We start from the raw sequence: 17,761 nt of genomic DNA on the forward strand, positions 1-17,761 counted from the left end.
TTCCGCCCAGGCTCTGGGTACCAGCTGCTCTCTGGCTAGCTTTGGGTCTCCCAAGGGAGGCAGATGGAGGGAGGATGGCCTTCCCCTTTAAGAGCATCCTTCCCGCTGCCCCTCCCTTTCCCCAGAGGCAGCAGCAGGCATCAGGCGGGTGCCCCAGTTCAGAGAAAGAGCCTGCAGCTCAAGGTACAGCCTAGCCCGGGGCTTCCCCTCCCTGTGCAGGGTTACCTCCTTCCTTTCCCCACACTGGCAGGCCCTGCTGATATGCCCTGCTGCTGGGTCCTCCCCAGCCTGGCAGGACAGACCTGGCTAGGAAAGGGGATAAGGCTGGAGTCAGGGATGGATGGGATAGAGCCTAGGGGAGGGGCAGAAGATAGTATGGGGGAGGGGAGGGTCAAGGCGCTGGCCATGAGCTGCTGGCTGGGTTGCATGATATGGGCAGAGGAGGTGGTAAAGTGGGGGAAACAACACAGATCCCTCCTTGGCTTCTCCCAGTTGATATTTTTGTGACCTTGGGCAAGTTACCAAATGCCCCTGTGATGTGGGGACTCCTTCTACCATGCGCACTGTACATGCCAGACCTAGAGCATGAGGTGGGGTGCTGGCAATTCACACCCAGGCCTGCACAGAGTGCTCAGGGCCCAGCTCAGGCCAGAGCCCTCTGGAAGAACCAGAGAGATACCAGCCCGTCACCTTCCTCGAGCCTCAGTTTTTCCAGCCTGGAGCTGCAGTGGGCCCTAATCTGTCTCCTGACCACACGAGGCCTTAGGTCTCTTCTAGAGAAGGGCTTCTGAAGGTATCTGGGCCCACACTGGCAAGAGTCCCGAGAGGCCCCCACCCAGAACACACTGTCTCTGGTTTACCAGCTGAACACATCGCACACACTCCCCCCTCCCTGCCCCCTCTGGCCCCAAGTCCCAGCAGCTGAGCAAATGGCATCTTCTCCCCTCCTCCCTGCCCCCTGCCATTCCTGCGCAAAGGGCACCAGGGCCTGGCATGCGACACTGGCAGCTGGAGCTTTCCATGCTGCTGTCAAGTTTTCCAGAGCGCAAATGAGACAGGAGAGCCAGGAATAATCGCTGGGCCCCCAGAGGGTCTGGAGGGTGTGGACCTGACCCAGACCTACTTTCAGATCCTGTGCTGAGGGTGCAGGCAGGTCCCCCGACTGCCCCGCCAGACATTATAAGGCGCCTGCAGCCACTAGGAGCCCATTATCCGGCATCAGTCCCCAGCGTGGCCTGGGTTTACTCCCTCTGTGACCTTGGAGAAGTTTCTTAACCTCTCTGAGCCTTGTTTCCCATGGGCTGAGGCAACAGCCTCTCAGGATCTGAGGGGATAACGGCATGAAGAGCCCAGAGCTGAGCTTGGCTGTTCCCAGCTGCTGCTCTTATGATGATCATTTTTATGGCTGGACAACCCTGGGCCAGTTGCCGGGCTCCTGAGTTGAAGCTCTGTCCAGACCAGCTGGAGGCTCAGCTCAGTCCTAGATACCACCAGGGCTCCAAACTGGATAAGGCACAACCTCAGGGTCCTCACCTGGGAGCACATGGCAGCGAAGACATACCTTACAAAGCTCTGCCCAGGCACTCAGCCATGGTCTTCTGGGCAAAGAGCTGGGTTCAGCTGGGCAGAGAGAGCACACATCTGGGCTCTCCAGAGGGCACAGGGAGCAAGGAGAGGAGAGCAGGGAAGCAAGAGCATTATCACCAACCTGGCTGGTCCCCTATCCTGCCCCCTGGGGGGATGCTGGGTGCCGGACAGCCCTCCCCAGGGCTATATTAGCCGCGTGAGTCACGGTGGACTGGCTGGGAGGCCATGGGTGGGCAGGCACAGTGTAGGGTTACAGTCCATTTATGGGCGCAGCAGAGGGCAGATATCAGTGTCGATGGCATTCGTTCCCAGCTATTCTTAGGAGCCTCTCAGGAGCTCCACACAGCCTGGCCAGGCAGCAGGGGACGGAGCAGGCAAGGCTGAGGGTCGGGGCAGGGGCTGGGATATGGGCTGGCGAGGCGGGCGCGTGAGGGCTCTCTCACTCCACTCTTCTCCCCTCATCCGCAGACGCCGCCGCTGTCAGCACCAGCATGTCCTACAGTGTGACCCTGACCGGGCCTGGGCCCTGGGGCTTCCGTCTGCAGGGGGGCAAGGACTTCAACATGCCGCTCACTATCTCCCGGGTGAGTGTGCACTGCCCACAGCCTGGCACCCGCCGGGGTGGGGCATGCTCAGAGGAGTGTGTGTGCATCTGTCCGTCGGTCCTTCCCGAGACTTTCAGAAAGCAGAGCATGCCCCATCCCAGATCTGGGGGTGGGAATGGACCCAGCTGGATGTTGCCACAGGCCCCTGGTCTTGGCCACTGCTGTTGCCCACCTGAACTAGCCAGCCTGTTATGAGTGCGGAACTTGGCCAAGTGGTGGGTGTTTCGAGTAGAGAAGGAAATGCCAAGTTTGCAGGGCAGGCAGGCAGGTGGACAGAGAGTACAGTGCCTTCCTAAGCCCTTCCCAAGGAGGGTGGGCTCAAGGTGTCCCTAAGCCTGGAGCATCTGCCTGGAAGTGGGCAGCTGCTTGGGAGAGAGAGCACTCCTAGCATGGGGAGGGCAGGTGACAGGCAGGCGGATAGATCTGCTGGTGTTGGCTGCCCTGCTGTCGGGTCTCAGGGCTGGGCTGGGCTGGTTACTGGGCTCCAGCACCTGCTCCATCCCAAACCTGAGATAATAGCCACCTCCTCCATCCGCCTTCCTGAGCTTGCCAGGGGCCTTGCACTGGTGTCATGGAGTTAGGCCTTCCTCCCTCACCTGCCCAAGTACCTACCCACTCACTCAGGGCTGCTCTGCCTGCCTGTCTCACGTCTTGTTCCCCGTGCTCCCCTGGGGAAATGGCCCGTGTGTCCTACAGTGTCTGTGGTCGGGGCACAGCACTACCTGATGGGGATGTCACAGAACATTGGAGATTGTCTGAGTAACTCTATTGCCCAGCTAGAGACACTAGGCCCAGAGAGGTGAAAAGCTAGATCTGCTCGAGAGGAGGGGACTTTTTTTAACCACTGCTGTGTCCCCATCACCTACACCAGTCCCAAGAACACACAAGGTGCTTAGGTGACATTTGTCAAGTAAATGGACTCCCCAGCAAGTCCAGCAGAGCTGGGGCTGAAGGCCCCAGGGCTCAGGGTGAACTGTGAGGTATGTGAGGGCAGAGACAAGCCCTGCCTAGTGGCGTGAGGCCAAGGCTGAGCCCCCACAATGCTAGTGCAGGCAGAGGGGGAAGGCTGAGGCCCTGGGCTGTCACTGGAGCGTGATGGATGGGCAGTGGTGTCTGGGCTGCTGCCCACCTGGGACCGAGAGACTGTTTCTTCTCCAGAGCAGCAGAGACTTGCCTTGGCCCTTGGCGGGAGGAGGTGGGGGAAGGCCTGAAAGCTGCTTGGCAGAGGGGGCAGGAGACAATGCCCCGACTGGAGGAGAAGGCTTGGTTGTGGAACCTGATGTGGGCACTTGGGGGCCCCCAAGAAGGAGAAGCCCCATTCAGAGGTGCCATGAAGCCTCGTAATAGCTGTAGAGGCCACATTCCTCCAGGGAGGGGCACCGGCCTTCCAGTCCAGGGAAAAGGCCTTCCCTTCCATCCTTCTGCTGGAGATCTGGCTCATTCTAAACCGAGCTCATTCTAACTCCACCCCTCCAGACCCACTACCGTGGAGACCACAGGGTCCGGTACTAAAAGGACAGCCAGAGCCTCGCACACGTTTCCTGATGATATGGTGACACATGGGCATTTGAGCCCCGTGGACTCCACCCTCCCCGGGACCCTGCACACTCCCCACCCCCATGTCTGCAGGTCTCCTCCCTGTATGAGGCGGGACCATCCACTCTCACTCTCATGGGTCCACTGGCCTCCCACACCTGGGACAGAGCTCAGATCCCCCAGCCCTACATCCTCAAGGCCACTTGCTGGTGCTCCCTGTCCCGTCCCTGAGGATGGAAATTAGCCTCCTGGCTCAGCGGCACCCAGGATAGCCAATTACCTCACCCAGGGTCTATGTGCCACCTGGCCCCAGCTGGCCCAGGGCTTAAATTGCAGCACAGAGGCCTTAAGCTAGACAGCAGGAAGAATGTCCTCACTGAGGGGAGGGGGTGTATTGGGATGTACTGGAGTCAGTAACTAGGGGAGACTTTTAAAAATAGAACTCGCAGCTTAGGCAGGGCATCGGGGGATGGACATAATGGCCTCTCAGCTTCCTTCAGGGGCACCCCCCAAATCACCAAGGCCATGGAGCAAGACGGACTGGATGCTGGGGCCTCCCCAGTGCTTAGAGTCTGTGGATAAATTCCTCTGGTGGGCCACTGATACCCTGGGCTTGGTGTCCCAGGCTCAGTGCTTCTGGCCAGGCAGGCCCTGGGACACTCAGCCTTGTCATCCCACCAGGGCTGTGGTATTTCCTGCTGGGGCTCTCAAGGCCTTTCTGCACCAGGAACTTCTCCCTCAAGGGGATGCAGGGCCAGAGCTCTCTGGAGGAACCCTACTCCCACCCCAGCCATGACCCACTTCCCACCACTGGCCAAGGGATGCTCAAGTGTCCTGGCCTGAGCCTTTGCAACAGGGCAGTAGTGGCATACTGCAGTGGAGGATCAGCAAAGGCAAGGCCTGCTCATTCTCAGCAGGGGCTGGCACCCGAGGCACATGCACAGCAGGCAGGGCTGGAATTACCATCTCACTTCAGAGCTGGGTAAACTGAGGCTTGAATTTGTTCGTGAGCTCCTGTGTCCTTGGTAACCCCTAATTCCCATGCCTGCCCCCTGACCCCTCTGGGTAGGGAGTAGCAGAAAAGCACTGAGTGGGGCCTGTCCCTGTCAACTGCAGCATCTCCTGTAAAAAAGCTGGCAACCTGCAGGCTGGTGGTGGCTCCCTCTGGCCCCGCAGTATCAACCTTGGGGCAGCAGCAGCCCCTCAAGGCCTCCTTTCAGTGGGTCTCAGCCTGAGGACCCACAGAGAAGCGGGTTCAAGAGGGAGACTAGGAGGGTGGGGGGAAATGCCTTTATTTATCCTGGACAGGTGCGGCTGGGCCTGCAACATGAGCTGCCCTCTCACCCCACCCTCCCCCAACCTTAGCCAGTCCTCCAGGAAGCGGGGGAGGGGTGGGAGCAGCCGCAGGGGGATTGCTCCAAAGGCCAGCCCCACCCTCTCAGAGCAGCTAGGCCAGGGGCTGGGGCCACGTCTGGGCCTTGCCACCCCCGGTGCAGGTCACAGCCCTCTGCACGAAGAGGCTTGTGCTTCTGTTCAACTCAGCTGCTCACACCTGTGTCACCTTAGAAACGTCAGTTTCCCTGCTCAGCCTCAGTTTTCTCATCAGTAAACTGGGGACACTGCCTTCCCAAGAGCACGTGGGTGAGAGAGCTTTCTAACACACACTTATGAAAACACTTGAGGCCTGCTGTTCCACAGAGGCGGATTGTGAGGATGGGGGAGTTGTGGAGCTGGGCCTGGCCCCGGAGGGCCTGTCTCTACGCTCCAAAGCCTCTGTCCCTTAGGGCCTCACCTACTAGCCCAGGGGCCTCTGCCCCTTTGCTGTGTTCGGTTCCAGTATTTATCAGACTCTCCTGGCTAGATGGGGACGCAGAGGACGGAGGGTCCCCAGGGAGGGGGAGGGGGACAGGCCAAGACCATTCTGGGGTGGCTGTGCCGGTGATTCCTGGAATTTCGAGGCCGTCGTGCTGTTTCCTGGGCAGCGCCTAGCAGTGCTGACAGGCCGTGCTGTTTATAGCCATGCTGAAGGTCAGGCGAGCCTCCGGAGGGCTCTGCGAGGCTGGCCGGGCCTCCCCGAATCAATGAGTGGGGAAGATAACGGGACAGAGGCCCCCCGCTGGGGAATGCGTTCTTAGAGGTCCCCAGCGAGGTCCTCTCTCCATATGCGTCCCCTCCCTGGTGCTCAGAGCTGTCTCTGACCCTGAGGGCCCTGAAGGGAGTGGGCATGAGGCTGGCACAGTCCTGGGGAGCAGACTCTCTAAGGCCCTGGGCCAGGACACAGGACCAGTGCAACTTCCTGGGCAGACCCCAGGGCTCCTGGGGCTGAAGGCGTCGTGGACAGCAGCAAATGTGAGGAGAGCAGGGCTTCCTGAGCGACGCCACTGGACCCTGCTGGGGCAGCCCTCCTGCCAGGGAGATGTCTCCCCCTCCGCCAAGTCCTCCGTCCCTCTCTGCACGGTCCCCTCGCGTCCAGGGGCTGTCCATGATAGCAAAGGCACCGCAGTGGGCCCTCCCATTCCCAAATGCAGCTTCTCCACCACTTTGGAGCCAGATTCCACCTCTGCCCAGGAACACGAAGCCAACCTTGCTGTGTCCCAGTGCTCTCTGGGGCCCAGTGAGAGTGACATGTCCACGGGAGCATTCTACCGGTGACATCCAGGACACAGACAGAACTGTGGGCCTGGACAAGAGGAGAAGAGAGAGACTCAGAAGACCAGGGAAGTGTGTGGTCAGCTAGAAAGGGAACCGGTGACCCCTAGCTTTGGGCATAGGGAGGTCAATGGTATGAGTGGTGTGGTGGAGACCAAAGCCAGATGGCTGTGTGTGAGAGGGACAGGAGACTGCAGAGGCAGGACCTGCCAGTCACTTCTTAGAGAAGCCTGGAGGTGAAGAGAGGGAGAGACCTGTGACAGGAGCCGGTTGGGGCAGCTAAGGCAAGGAGAGGAAGAAACTTTTTTTTAAGACTTTATTTTTTTTATTTTTTTATTTTTTTTGTGAGGAAGTTCGGCCCTGAGCTAACATCTGCCAATCCTCCTCTTTTTGCTGTGGAAGACTGGCCCTGGGCTAACATCCATGCCCATCTTCCTCCACTTTATACGGGACGCCACCACAGCATGGCTTGACAAGCGCTGCCTCCGTGTGCGCCCGGGATCCGAACTGGCGAACCCGCAATGGAGCGCACGCGCTTAACTGTTTGCGCCACCGGGCCGGCCCCTAGACTTTTTTTTTTTTTAAAGCATTGTTAGCTTCACAGCAAAATGGAGTGGAAGGTACAGAGATTTCCCGAATGCCTCCTGCCCTTATGTGCACACAGCCTCCTTCACTATCAACATCCCACACCAGAGAGGTACTTTGTTTCAATTGATGAACCTACATTGACATTTTATTATCACCCAGAGTCCATAGTTTACATTAGAGTTCACTCGATGTTGTACATTCTACGGTTTGGACCAATGTGTAATAATGACATGTATCCACCACTATAGCATCATATACAGTAGTTTCACTGCCTTGAAAACCCTCTGTGCAAAGAGATGCTTTTTGAGCATAGACCAGACTCTGACTTGTTTATCGGCCAGGATGGGGTTGAGGAGTGGATCCATGGGGGACAGAATGTTCCAGTGAGAGGGTGAGGAATGGAGCCAGGCCCCAGGGAGGCCAGACGGGAGAGGAGTGGAGCAGGGCCTAACGGTAATTTAATCACATGATGTTAAATGCACTTAGGGCTCCACGGGAAATCTCCCCAGGGTGGTCAGCCTCGGAGGGTTGGGAGGAGATGCTGGAAGTTGCACAGTTCACAGCATCCACTAGCTGCCCTTGCCCCTCATCCCACCAACACCTACACCGGCAGATCTAGAGGGGAAGGAAGGCAGCGGCCTGTCTGGTTTTGAGCACAGGGAGAGATGGCTGGGAACTTCTGGAGCCCGGCTGCCCCTCTGCTGCCAGGGAGCTGGGGAAACAGGAGCCGAGGGCATGGGCTCCAGCTGGCGCCTTGCTTCCCCGGAACCCTGGACAGAACTCCTCTTCCCTCCAGCTGATGCTCTAGGGACGGACAGCAGGCTGGCTCAGGACTGGTCACTTGGGGCTGACCCCTGTCACCCCACCCTCTGCCAGCTCCAGATCTTGTATCCCGCGGAGCTGAGGGATGTACCTCCCAGCCTTGGCCTCTCTGTCACCTCCAGCGGAAGGGGCTGGGAGCAGCCCCTGCACATCCTCAGTTCGGAGCTTCCCTGACGCTTTCCCAGCCCTGCACCCTGTTGTCTAATATCCTATTTAATACTGTAATCCTTACAGCAATCCTGGGAGAAAGGCATTGTTGCTGTCTTTACACGGAGGGCATGGAGCCTGGCCCTGCAACCTCATGTCCGGCTCAGACCAGAGTCCATGCTCTTTACTTTGCTGCCTCCCACTCCTACCAGACACCCACGTGTCTCTGGGGCCACAGATGCTCCCTGACACCACCTATCCCTGTGCCCCCTGTGGGGTGCCCTAAATCACAGCCCGGCAAGGAGGAAGGACTCCTGGGGGCCAGGCGGCAATCTTGGCCCCAAACACCTAGAGCCTGTCCTAGGGAGCTTCTCAGACAGGCCCTCAGTCCTGGAGCTCTGCCCACTGGTGAGTCCCACTCGAGAGGTGGCTGGTGACTGAAAAAGACTGAAAAGCGAAGTGGGAATGAAATAATCATTACGAAGTTTTTCAAATGCTCAAAAGGGCCTGGGAAGACTTTAAAGAAAGAAAAGTCCTCTAAGGATTTGGCAGCTTTGGGTCCTTTCTGGGACAAGGAAAGCAGAGAGAGGGAAGTAGAGAGCCAGATAAGAGGTACATGGGTACATCATGCCTGGACTGCACTCTTCACAGCCCTGGTCTCTGGGCAAGGGCTCGAGGGTGGCCCCACCCTTCTGCCGGGCAGGCTCTTCCTGTGGAGGAGAGAGGGGATCTGGTGGCCCTCAGGCTGAGCTGGGGGTGACCTCCTTAGGGTCCCTGCCTCCATCCTGCCTCCTTCTCTAAGGAGCACCCTCCATCCCCCGCAGCCCGAGGGGTCTTGGGCCCTGCTCAGGGCAGCGAAAGGCCAGGCCAGCTGAGCCCTGATGGGCAGACACAGGTGCAGGGAGAGAGGCGCTTGGGGCAGGCAGGAGCCAGCTCGGCGGCTCCCCTCGGGAAGTTTGCTACTGACCAGGCCCAGGGGAGGCTGAGCTCTTCCCCAGGAACAAGGATCGCCCCAGTCCATACCTGAGGATGAGGGAGAGCCGGGTCAGGGGAAGGCAGGGGACCCAGCGGGAAGGATTGGTGTTAGCTAGCCCATGCCTGAGGGAGAAAGATGTCCCCAAGGCCCTCCACAGGGAGGGCTTCCAGGCGGCCCCGCGGCTTGCCCTGGCTGATCTGGCCCCAGCCTCTCTTGGATGTTATTCTGGTGTCCTTGCTCACACTGTCGTCCATGACCTTCTGGGCACAGCTCTGGTGCCGCCTGGCAGGCATCCCCTCTGCAGGCACGGGGCCTGCCCTTCCACCTGGGGTCTGCGGCTGTCCCACCAGCGAGCTCCCTGCTGCAGGGTGAGGGCCTTTCTCTGTGGATTGTTAGAAGGGTCCGGGGGAAACCTGGTGTGGGGGATCCCAGGTGTGAGGGTGCCCTGTGGGCAGTCCACTAGGACAGCAGAGGCATTGCACAAATCACCCTGAATGAAAGCATACTGGTATCTGCTACTTTCTCGGAAATGCTTCAAAGATAAGATGGGTGGATGGCCGGAGAGAGGGACAGACGTGTGATACAGCAAGTTGAGTGAAACGCTACAGTGGAACCTTGGTGGTGGGTATTTGGGTGTTCACTGTAGAATTCTTTCTGCTTTTTCTGTGTCTGAAGATGTCTATAACAAAATGTTGGGGCTAGCACAGGCCTGAACGTGGCACCAGAAGGCGTGGGGAAAGGCAATTTTCTGCAGGACAGGCCTGCCAGGCAGCTCAGCTTGCCCTCAGGTGTCCCCTCTCAGCCTAGAAAGTGTTTGGTTTTTCTTTGCTGTTTTTCACCCTTTGCTCAACCCCTTAAATCAAAGGAAACAACACATTCCCGTCATCAGCAGAGGCTCCCCATGGCCATGAATTTTGGGGTAAGGGCGACATGTATTCTGAGAAGGCCCAAGTAGTTCCAAGATGCTCCATGGGGACCTGGAGAGCAGGCTGGGCTTCGCCAACAGACGACGTGGCTTCCTGGCAATCTAGGAGTTTGTTTCTCTACAGTCTCAGCAGATCCTCATCTCAGCAGATCCAGGGGCTGGGGGAGACTGCTCTAGGCACAAGGTAGCCAGTGTTTAAGAAGGTAGCACAGTGCCTGGGGCTGAAATGGTGGGTCGGGGCAGCGGGCAAGGGCTCCCCGGTCTTTCTGCTATTACTAGGCTAGCACGTGTGGTTTCTGGCCCACCCTGTAGAGCCCATCTGGGAATGGGCTGGTGCCTGGTAACTGTAGGGGCCCTGGTTTGGAGGGGAGTTCCCTGTGAGGGGCCAGGCAGGAGGCTTCCATCCATGTCTGGAAGCCCAGGGCCTGGCCAGAGGCCCACCCAGGCCTGGCACCCAGGGTGTGGGACTGTCCCCAGGTCCTCTCTGGGCTCCTTTTAGGACGGTCCCCAGGCCTTGGCCAGAAGATGGCTTCTGCCAGCATTAGGAGCTGGCCTTATCTCTGGGGTGTAGCCAGGAAGGTGACTGGGATGTGCCCAGAGAAGCCAGGAGGACTGGCTGGTGGGCATGTGGAGGAGGAAAAGCCAAGAGACACCCTCCAGTCACAGCTTAGTGGAAGGTGGCTCCCAGGGGCTCCTCTTTCCTATGATGCCACTGGGGCGAGGCCTCCATGGCACTCCATGTGATGTCACAGGGGGACTTCTACATGATGTCATGGGAGTCAGGTCATCCAGTCATTCTGTGTGATGTCAGCAGAGGGTGGGGCTTGCATAGTATTCCATGCAATGTCGTGGGGGGTGGAGCCAGAGTCTCCATGATATTCCATGAGGCATCCTTAGGGGCGGGGTTTCATCATATTCCAAGTAATGTCACTAGGGGCCAGCCATCAAGCTATTTTAGGTAACGTCACTAGGCCCTCCAGGATTTTGCATTCCACGTGATATCACTGCAGGGAGGGGTCACCACAGCACTCAGTGTGCTAATACTGGGGGCTGGGAATGCAGAATTTACCATTGTGCATGATGTCATTGGGAGTGGAGTCTGAACCATCATGGCATCCCAAGTAACGTCCCTGGAGTGTGGCTTTCCTGACACCCCATGGGGTGTTCCCAGGGTGGAGCATCCATGGCATTCTGTGTGCTCTCACTGGGGGTGGGGCCCTCGGACTCTAACATTCTGTGATGTCACTAGGGTGCAGGGTTTGGGAACTGGCCCCCACACCTGGAAGTATGAAGCCAACTACAGAGCACTGAGCCCTGCCCATGTCCCAGCTGACCTTGCTCCCCCAGGCAGGGTTGTCTGCTCCCCCAGCCCTCTGCAGCACTGGGCACTTGCACTAGGATGCTCTGTGAAGGGACATTTGTCCTGCCTGCTGGCCTGGCAGTGCCTCCGTGGTGGTGCTGAGTCCTAGTTCCTGTGTATCGCCTCCCTCCTGGATCCTCCCGCTCCATGGCTTTTTGGGGTGCAGGTGTTATAGTAAGCTAATTGCTGTAACAAACAGCCCCAAAATCTCAACGGCTTAGCACAACGGAAGTTTATTTCTCACTCATGCAACACCCAATGCGGTGCTCCTTAGTCATCTCTCCTCCAGTTACTCCAGAATCCAGGTCCCTTCCAGTTAGTGGCTTGGCTCTCCTCCTCTGCGTCCTCTGCATTGAGTCAGCCAACAAGCAGAGAGAGTGCAGAATGGCAAGGACGGTTGCTAGGGGCAGGCCTGGAAGTGGCGTGCACTGTCTCCACCCACATTCCACCAGCCAGAGCTGGTCTTATGGCCACACTCAGATACAAAACACGAGGAAGTGTGGTGGCTGTGTGCCAGCACAAGGAGCCAGGCTTGGTGAGCAGCGGGTACTGGCCATAGTAAATGCAAGACAAAAAGGCAGGCCTCTCCCAGACGGTCCAGGTGACTCTTCCCTGAGGACTGCTCCCTTTCAGCCCCACCTGCTCATGCTCACCCCCTCATCTGCCATCCTCTCAGATCACGCCAGGCAGCAAGGCCGCCCAGTCCCAGCTCAGCCAGGGTGACCTCGTGGTGGCCATTGACGGCGTCAACACAGACACCATGACCCACCTGGAGGCCCAGAACAAGATCAAGTCTGCCAGCTACAACCTGAGCCTCACGCTGCAGAAGTAGGTGGGGGCTCTCCAGAGCAGGGGGGAGGCCGGGGTGTGGGCCTCAGGGGCTGAGAGAGGGGCTGTCCAGCAGTAGTCTCGTGGGCCCAGCCCTGTCTACAAGACCTCTCAGGACAGTAAGGACAGCCCCTGGACCAGAGGAAAGACCAGGTCCAAGTCTCTGTCAAGCACCTGCCACCTCTGTGTGTCACTCCACAGATGAGGCTCAGAGAGGGTGGGTCACGGTGCTGCCAGGATGTGGGCATTCAGGCCTGGAGTCCAGGCTCTTCCCTGCTTCCTCTTCACCCGGGCAGCCTTCCAAGGCAAGCAGAGGCCTATGGCTGCAAAGTGCTCAAGGGCCATGACTTCTCCATCCTGGTCAGGCCCAGTGCCTTCCTGGGGGCACCCAGCCCACAAGGTGGACAGTGGGCCTCAGGCCCTCTCACTCAACACTCCCTTGCTCTCCCCTCGCCACCCTTGCCCAGGCAAGAGCGCCTGGCCCCAGGGTCCACTGTCTTTACTTGGTCCCATTTCTGGTTTCTCCAGGTCGAAGCGTCCCATTCCCATCTCCACGGCAGCGCCTCCCATCCAGTCCCCTCTGCCGGTGATCCCCCACCAGAAGGTAAGTGTGACTGTCGGTGGCTGGCTCCATTCTCAGCTGTGGTTCCCGGTGTGCAGTCCCTGGTCTGCCTGCCTGACACTTGGCTGGCCCAACTGGGGGAGGTGGTGGGGTCAGCCCTGCCCCACACCTGCCCCTGCCACGGCTGATCCTGGGGAGGCAGGGCAGGCCCTCGGGGAGGGGTGCTTGAGCCCCCATGAAATACTGGGTGTGGGGATGCCTGCCTGAGTGCTGGCCACACCCCAGGCCTCGTGGCTGGGCTGATGGGAGACCAGCTTAGGCAGCCATGTTCTCAGGAGGGGGATCACCCTCCCAGCCAGAGGGGACAAGTGTCCAGAAGGTTCTGACCCTCATCCTCCTGAGGTGCTGGGGAGGGCAGGTGACTGTGGCATAAAAGTAGGAGGCCCCAGCTTGAGCCAGTCACTCCAGGAGGAGCTCCCAGGCCAGCTCCTGCTGGCTCTCCGGGCTTCTCCTCTGACATAGGATCTCTCCCTCTGGCTTCAATTTCTCCTCCCAACAGCACACCCCAGAGTCCAATCAGAAGTGCTGGTGGTGGCCAAGAGGCAGGCACCGGGCAGAAGGTGGACCCCTGGTCCCAGACCACACCACCATCCCCCAGGCCCCTTCCTAGCTCCCTCGAAGCAGCTCAACTCCGTGACCCCAAGGCATGGGAAGGCCTCCACCACTCCTGCAGGAGCCCACTCCCATCCCTCCCTGCATGACCTCATACCGACCCCTGTCTCTCCAGTGGGGCAGAGTGGGCGATGGGCAGGGTGGGGAGAGTGGAGAGGAAGAGGTTGACAGGAGATTGGGGGCAGGCAACAGATTGGGGAAGCAGGCAGAGCGCTGCCTGGGAGAAGTTGCAGAGGCAACTTTGACATTTGGCAAGGGAACCAAACGTCAGCTCCCTACTTCCTCAGTTTCCCCTCCTGCACCTCTACTCTGCCTGTGCACTGCCAGCCAGACAGGTCCCCTCTCACCAGCCATGTGGGGACATTTCAGTGTGGGTCAGTAGAGCAGGAGGCTTGGCCATGCCCACCAGGTGCCCCTGCTCGGGGGAAGGGGGAACAGATGTAGGATGGAGGTGGGTCCCCCTACTCCCTGAGCCCCACAGTCCCCTTCTCCAGCCCTTTCTCCAGCCCACAGGCAGGCTGGCTTGGCTTGGCTTTCTGTGTGGGGCTTTGCCATTTTGTCCAGGCAGATGCCGGCTGCAGGGCCAGGAGCTGTGTGCCCGCCCCGCTCTTCCCAACAAGGCTCTTCTGTTCCAGGGGCCGAGCTCTGTGAGGGAGCTGTGGGCTGCAGGGTGGAAGGCTGCGGGGTGCCCGCACTAACCCTTCTGTTTCAGGTCCACACAGAAGTGCTGGGATGCGTGTGGCCTCTAACTGCTCTCTTCTCTCTCCCTGCATGGCGGCCACCCTGTGCCAGGACCCTGCTCTGGACATGAACGGCAGCCTGGCAGCGCCCAGCCCCAGCCCCGAGGCAAGGCCCAGCCCTGGCACCCCAGGCACCCCGGAGCTCAGGCAGACCTTTAGCTCCTCCTTCTCCCAGACCTCCGTCTTCTCCTCACACACGGAGGCCTCTGACCTCGGCCCTCCGCGGGGCAGCCCGGGGGCCAAGACCAGCCCGGAGGGAGCCCTGGATTCACTCAGCCCGAAAGTGCCGCTGGGCTCGAGCCAGCCAAGGCAGTATAACAACCCCATCGGGCTGTACTCGGCACAGACCCTGAGGGAGATGGCTCAGATGTATCAGATGAGCCTCCGAGGGAAGGCCACAGGTGCTGCACTCCCAGGAGGGTAGGTAACGGGCCCACAGCTTCCACTGGTGTCTGGGGCCACCTAGGTCCTCAGTGCTTGGTAGAGGCCTGGTCAGGTGGTCAGAGTGAGAAGCTGGCCTCAATCTGGCCGGCCTCAAGCCCAGGAGGCAGAGCAGGCTGAGGGCAATGAAAGCAATGACCCTATTGACATTTGCCATGAGCTGGGCACATCATTGCTTTATACAACCCTGAGGTGACATGTCGGATTTTGCAGAGGAGGAAACTGAGGCTCAGAGAAGGTTAATTTGAGGTCTAGCTGGCCAGCTACTAAGTGCCAAGCCAGGCCTGAATGCAAGAGACTCTGACTCCCAAAACAATCCCACCAGGCCACCCCCCAGGACAGGACAAAGCCTGCTGCCTCCAGGAGCTTTGGGGCAGGGGACAGGCTGTCCTTACCCTTCTGGGAGCCGTGAGGCAGAAGCAGGGATGAATTAGAGAGGTGGGAGGGCAAGCTCTCTAGGGCCGGTAGTGGTCTGGGTAGGCTGCCTGGAGGAGGAAGCACCTGAGCGGGGTGCAGAGAGACTCGGCAATGGTGTGAGGGGAGTGGGCTTGCAGGACTGACCTTGGCTAGGATTGGGCAGCAAGAAAGCAGGACCTCGAGGAGAAAGGGACTGTGCAGGAGAACAGCAGCCCTCCCCCTACCCCCCACCCCCAATCTAGCTAGTGGGACTCTGCGAGCACAGGAGTTAAAAGAACCAGGAGCTGCGATGGGCATCGCGGAGGGGCTGAGGAGAGGGAGCCCCTAAGCAGGGCATGTATTAGCTTCCAAGTCCTTCACTCTTATTATCTCATTGTAACTTCTACCATGTACCATGCAATAGGTGTATTATCTCTGTGTGCTAGATCAGAGCAGGCTGAGTGAGGCAAGGCAATATCGCCCAGTGGTTAGGGGTTCTGGGCTCGTCATCTTCCCATGGCCATGAGACTGTCCGCATCTCAGGATTTCTGGGAGGATTGAATGAGACAGCACGTGCGCCATCCTGAGCTCTGTTCTGGCACACTCAATACATGCTACCGTCAGCATTGCCTGGAGTCACACAGCTGGCACACCACGGAGTCAGAATGGCAAACCGGGTCAGCCTGACTCACACTCATGTCCTTCCTTTGCCCTTGCTGCAGGAGGTACCGTGCCTGCCAGCTCACTGCTCTCCTCGGGATCCCCAGCTTCCTCAGATCCCCCAGCTCCTTCTGGGATCCTGAGTGAAGCTGACTTCAGGCACTCCACAGTCTGAGCACCTGGACCCCGGCTTCCCTGGACCAAAGTGGCAGAGCCATATATCCCCGGGCTTTTTCCAGCAAGGAGCTTCTGCCAGAAAACTCAGGGAATGGCAGAGAAGAAATGGTCTTCTTCTCCTGCCTTGGATGGGCTGGTAGCTCTTCCTGGTCCTCTCTGGGACTGGCCCCTGGCAGAGAGGTCAGCCTCTGGTGGACTAGGACCTCCCTGAGGCCCACCTGCAGTGATGGTCCTGTCTCCCTTTACGGAGCCCTCAGTTTAGGTTGGCTAATAGTCCACACACTTTATCTAACCCAACTCTCTCAGCAACTTCAGAGGTGGGCATCATTTCCCCCACTTTGCAGCTGGGAAATAGAAGTTCAGAGAGAGTGAGTAATTTGCCCAAGGTCACACAACTAATGAGTGGCAGACACGACTGGCATCTGGGTTGGCCTGACTCCTCTCTGCATGGAGACAGGGACCGACCTACCTGCCTGGGGAAGTCAGGGGCCAGACCCCCGCCGCTTCCCATGACTCCCGTGTTGCCCTCCACTGGCACAGGGGCTTCTCAAAACCTGACAAATGTTAAATTATTACCCGACACTGCAGCAGGGTCCAGCAGTTTCCTCCGGGAGATGGGCTATGGGAGAGAGCGCAGTGGTTGCTTCATCTGGAGTGAAGGCTGATGCTGCAGTCCCCTGCAGTACGGGCAGGGGGCAGCCTCTGACAGGCCGAGGCCAGCACCTTCAGTAAGCGTCTAGCTGCTCGCGGGCAACAGGGCAACTGCTAATCCCTCTGTGCATCCGTTCTGTTTAGTCTGCACACCCTGTCTGTGCAGTGGGCAACGCCATCTTGATTTGACAAATGAAGGGACTGAGGCTGAGACAGTCACAGCGCTAGGAAGAGGCTGGGTCAGGATTTGAACTCTGTCCCACCTGGCTCCAAAAGGAAGCTCCTTCCCCTACTCGCTCTCTGGGCAGCTTGTATCCTTGCAGAAGGAGTGCAGAGGAGCCAATGGAGGGCGAGGGCAGCCAGGCCTGAGCATCCCTGAAGCCCCCTTCTCCTCGTCCTCTCTCGGGCTGGCTCTGAAGGGCACTGTCCCTCAGGCCACTAGGTGCAAAGCCCCTGGGCAGGTCTTACATCTTTGGGTCATCCTCCTCAAGACCGGGGTGCTGGCTCCTCTCTGAGCTGTGTCTGCTGCAGGCATACCAGCCTCCAGGTCCTCAGGTGAAAGCTAAGCAGGGGGCAGGAATCAATAACAAAGAGGGACCTGGCTTCCCCTGGCAGGGAAGGGCAGAGGCCAACACTGCCCTCTGCAGGGGGCACAGCTGGTCAGGGCAAAGCTGACCCTGCAGCTGTCAGCACTGGCCAAACATGGAGAAGGAACGGAAGATCTGTGCTAGCCCTTTCCTAATATAGCTCCACTTGGAGCTATTTCAAGCCTGGGAGGACAGAGAGAATTTTATCAGCTCTGACACAGGGGCCTGGGGCTGAGCAGAGGCTGCCTGGGGCTGGTGGCCCCCTGGCTTTGGCCTGGCTCCCCAGGGTCCTGGCCAAGGGATGACCAGGCTCCCCTAGCCAGAGCCCACAGTGGTCAGATCTGGGAAGGTGGCAGAGTTTGGGGGCAGGGACACCGCCTTCTGCATTCTTTCTCCTCGGGTTTCTGACAGGGCCATTGGTGCTGCCAGGGTCTGCCGCTGCAAAGAATTTGCATTTAAAGAAACATAAGGCAGGCAATGCCTCCCCCAAGGAGACGATGCTCCAGGAGGCTGGCTCTTAGATAAGAGTGAGAGGTGGGGTCCCATTAAACGAGGGTTAGTCAGAGCCGCTGTCTGGCCAGGAGGCACTGCCTTCTCGTAGCAGCCACAGCTGGACCTGTCTCCATCTCCAGCTTCCTCTCCCGGGGTCTACAGCCAGGTCGTATGTGGGGGATTCACGTACATGGTACATAAGTGCCCACGAAGATGAACAAGAAAACTCTTCTTCCTGGCAAAGTTTTGGGTACTGTGGACCTACCAAGGAAGAAACGCTGCTGTCGGCATCTCTGACCCAAACCAAGAGGCCGTGATCTGACTCTGAGCTCTTCCCCTCCTCACTCCACACTCTCCTCA

The 17,761-nt window shown here is 58.8% G+C and overlaps 1 protein-coding gene across 6 annotated transcripts in view; it reads left to right on the forward strand.

Annotated features, from left to right (window-relative positions):
• The first annotated feature begins 2,078 nt into the window (after positions 1-2,078).
• Positions 2,079-17,761, forward strand: part of LDB3 (LIM domain binding 3) — a 60,967-nt gene continuing 45,284 nt past the window's right edge. For 5 of the 6 annotated variants that reach the window (XM_058542814.1, XM_058542816.1, XM_058542817.1 and 2 more), the window contains exons 1-4: positions 2,079-2,171; positions 11,872-12,023; positions 12,552-12,627; positions 14,050-14,417. In XM_058542814.1, the coding sequence (XP_058398797.1) occupies positions 2,079-2,171; positions 11,872-12,023; positions 12,552-12,627; positions 14,050-14,417 (689 nt within the window). The remainder of the gene's footprint in view (positions 2,172-11,871; positions 12,024-12,551; positions 12,628-14,049; positions 14,418-17,761) is intronic. The other variant, XM_058542820.1, reaches the window with a different exon arrangement.

This window comes from Diceros bicornis, chromosome 6 (genome assembly GCF_020826845.1).
Source record: "Diceros bicornis minor isolate mBicDic1 chromosome 6, mDicBic1.mat.cur, whole genome shotgun sequence".
In the NCBI taxonomy this organism is placed as follows: Eukaryota; Metazoa; Chordata; class Mammalia; order Perissodactyla; family Rhinocerotidae; genus Diceros; species Diceros bicornis.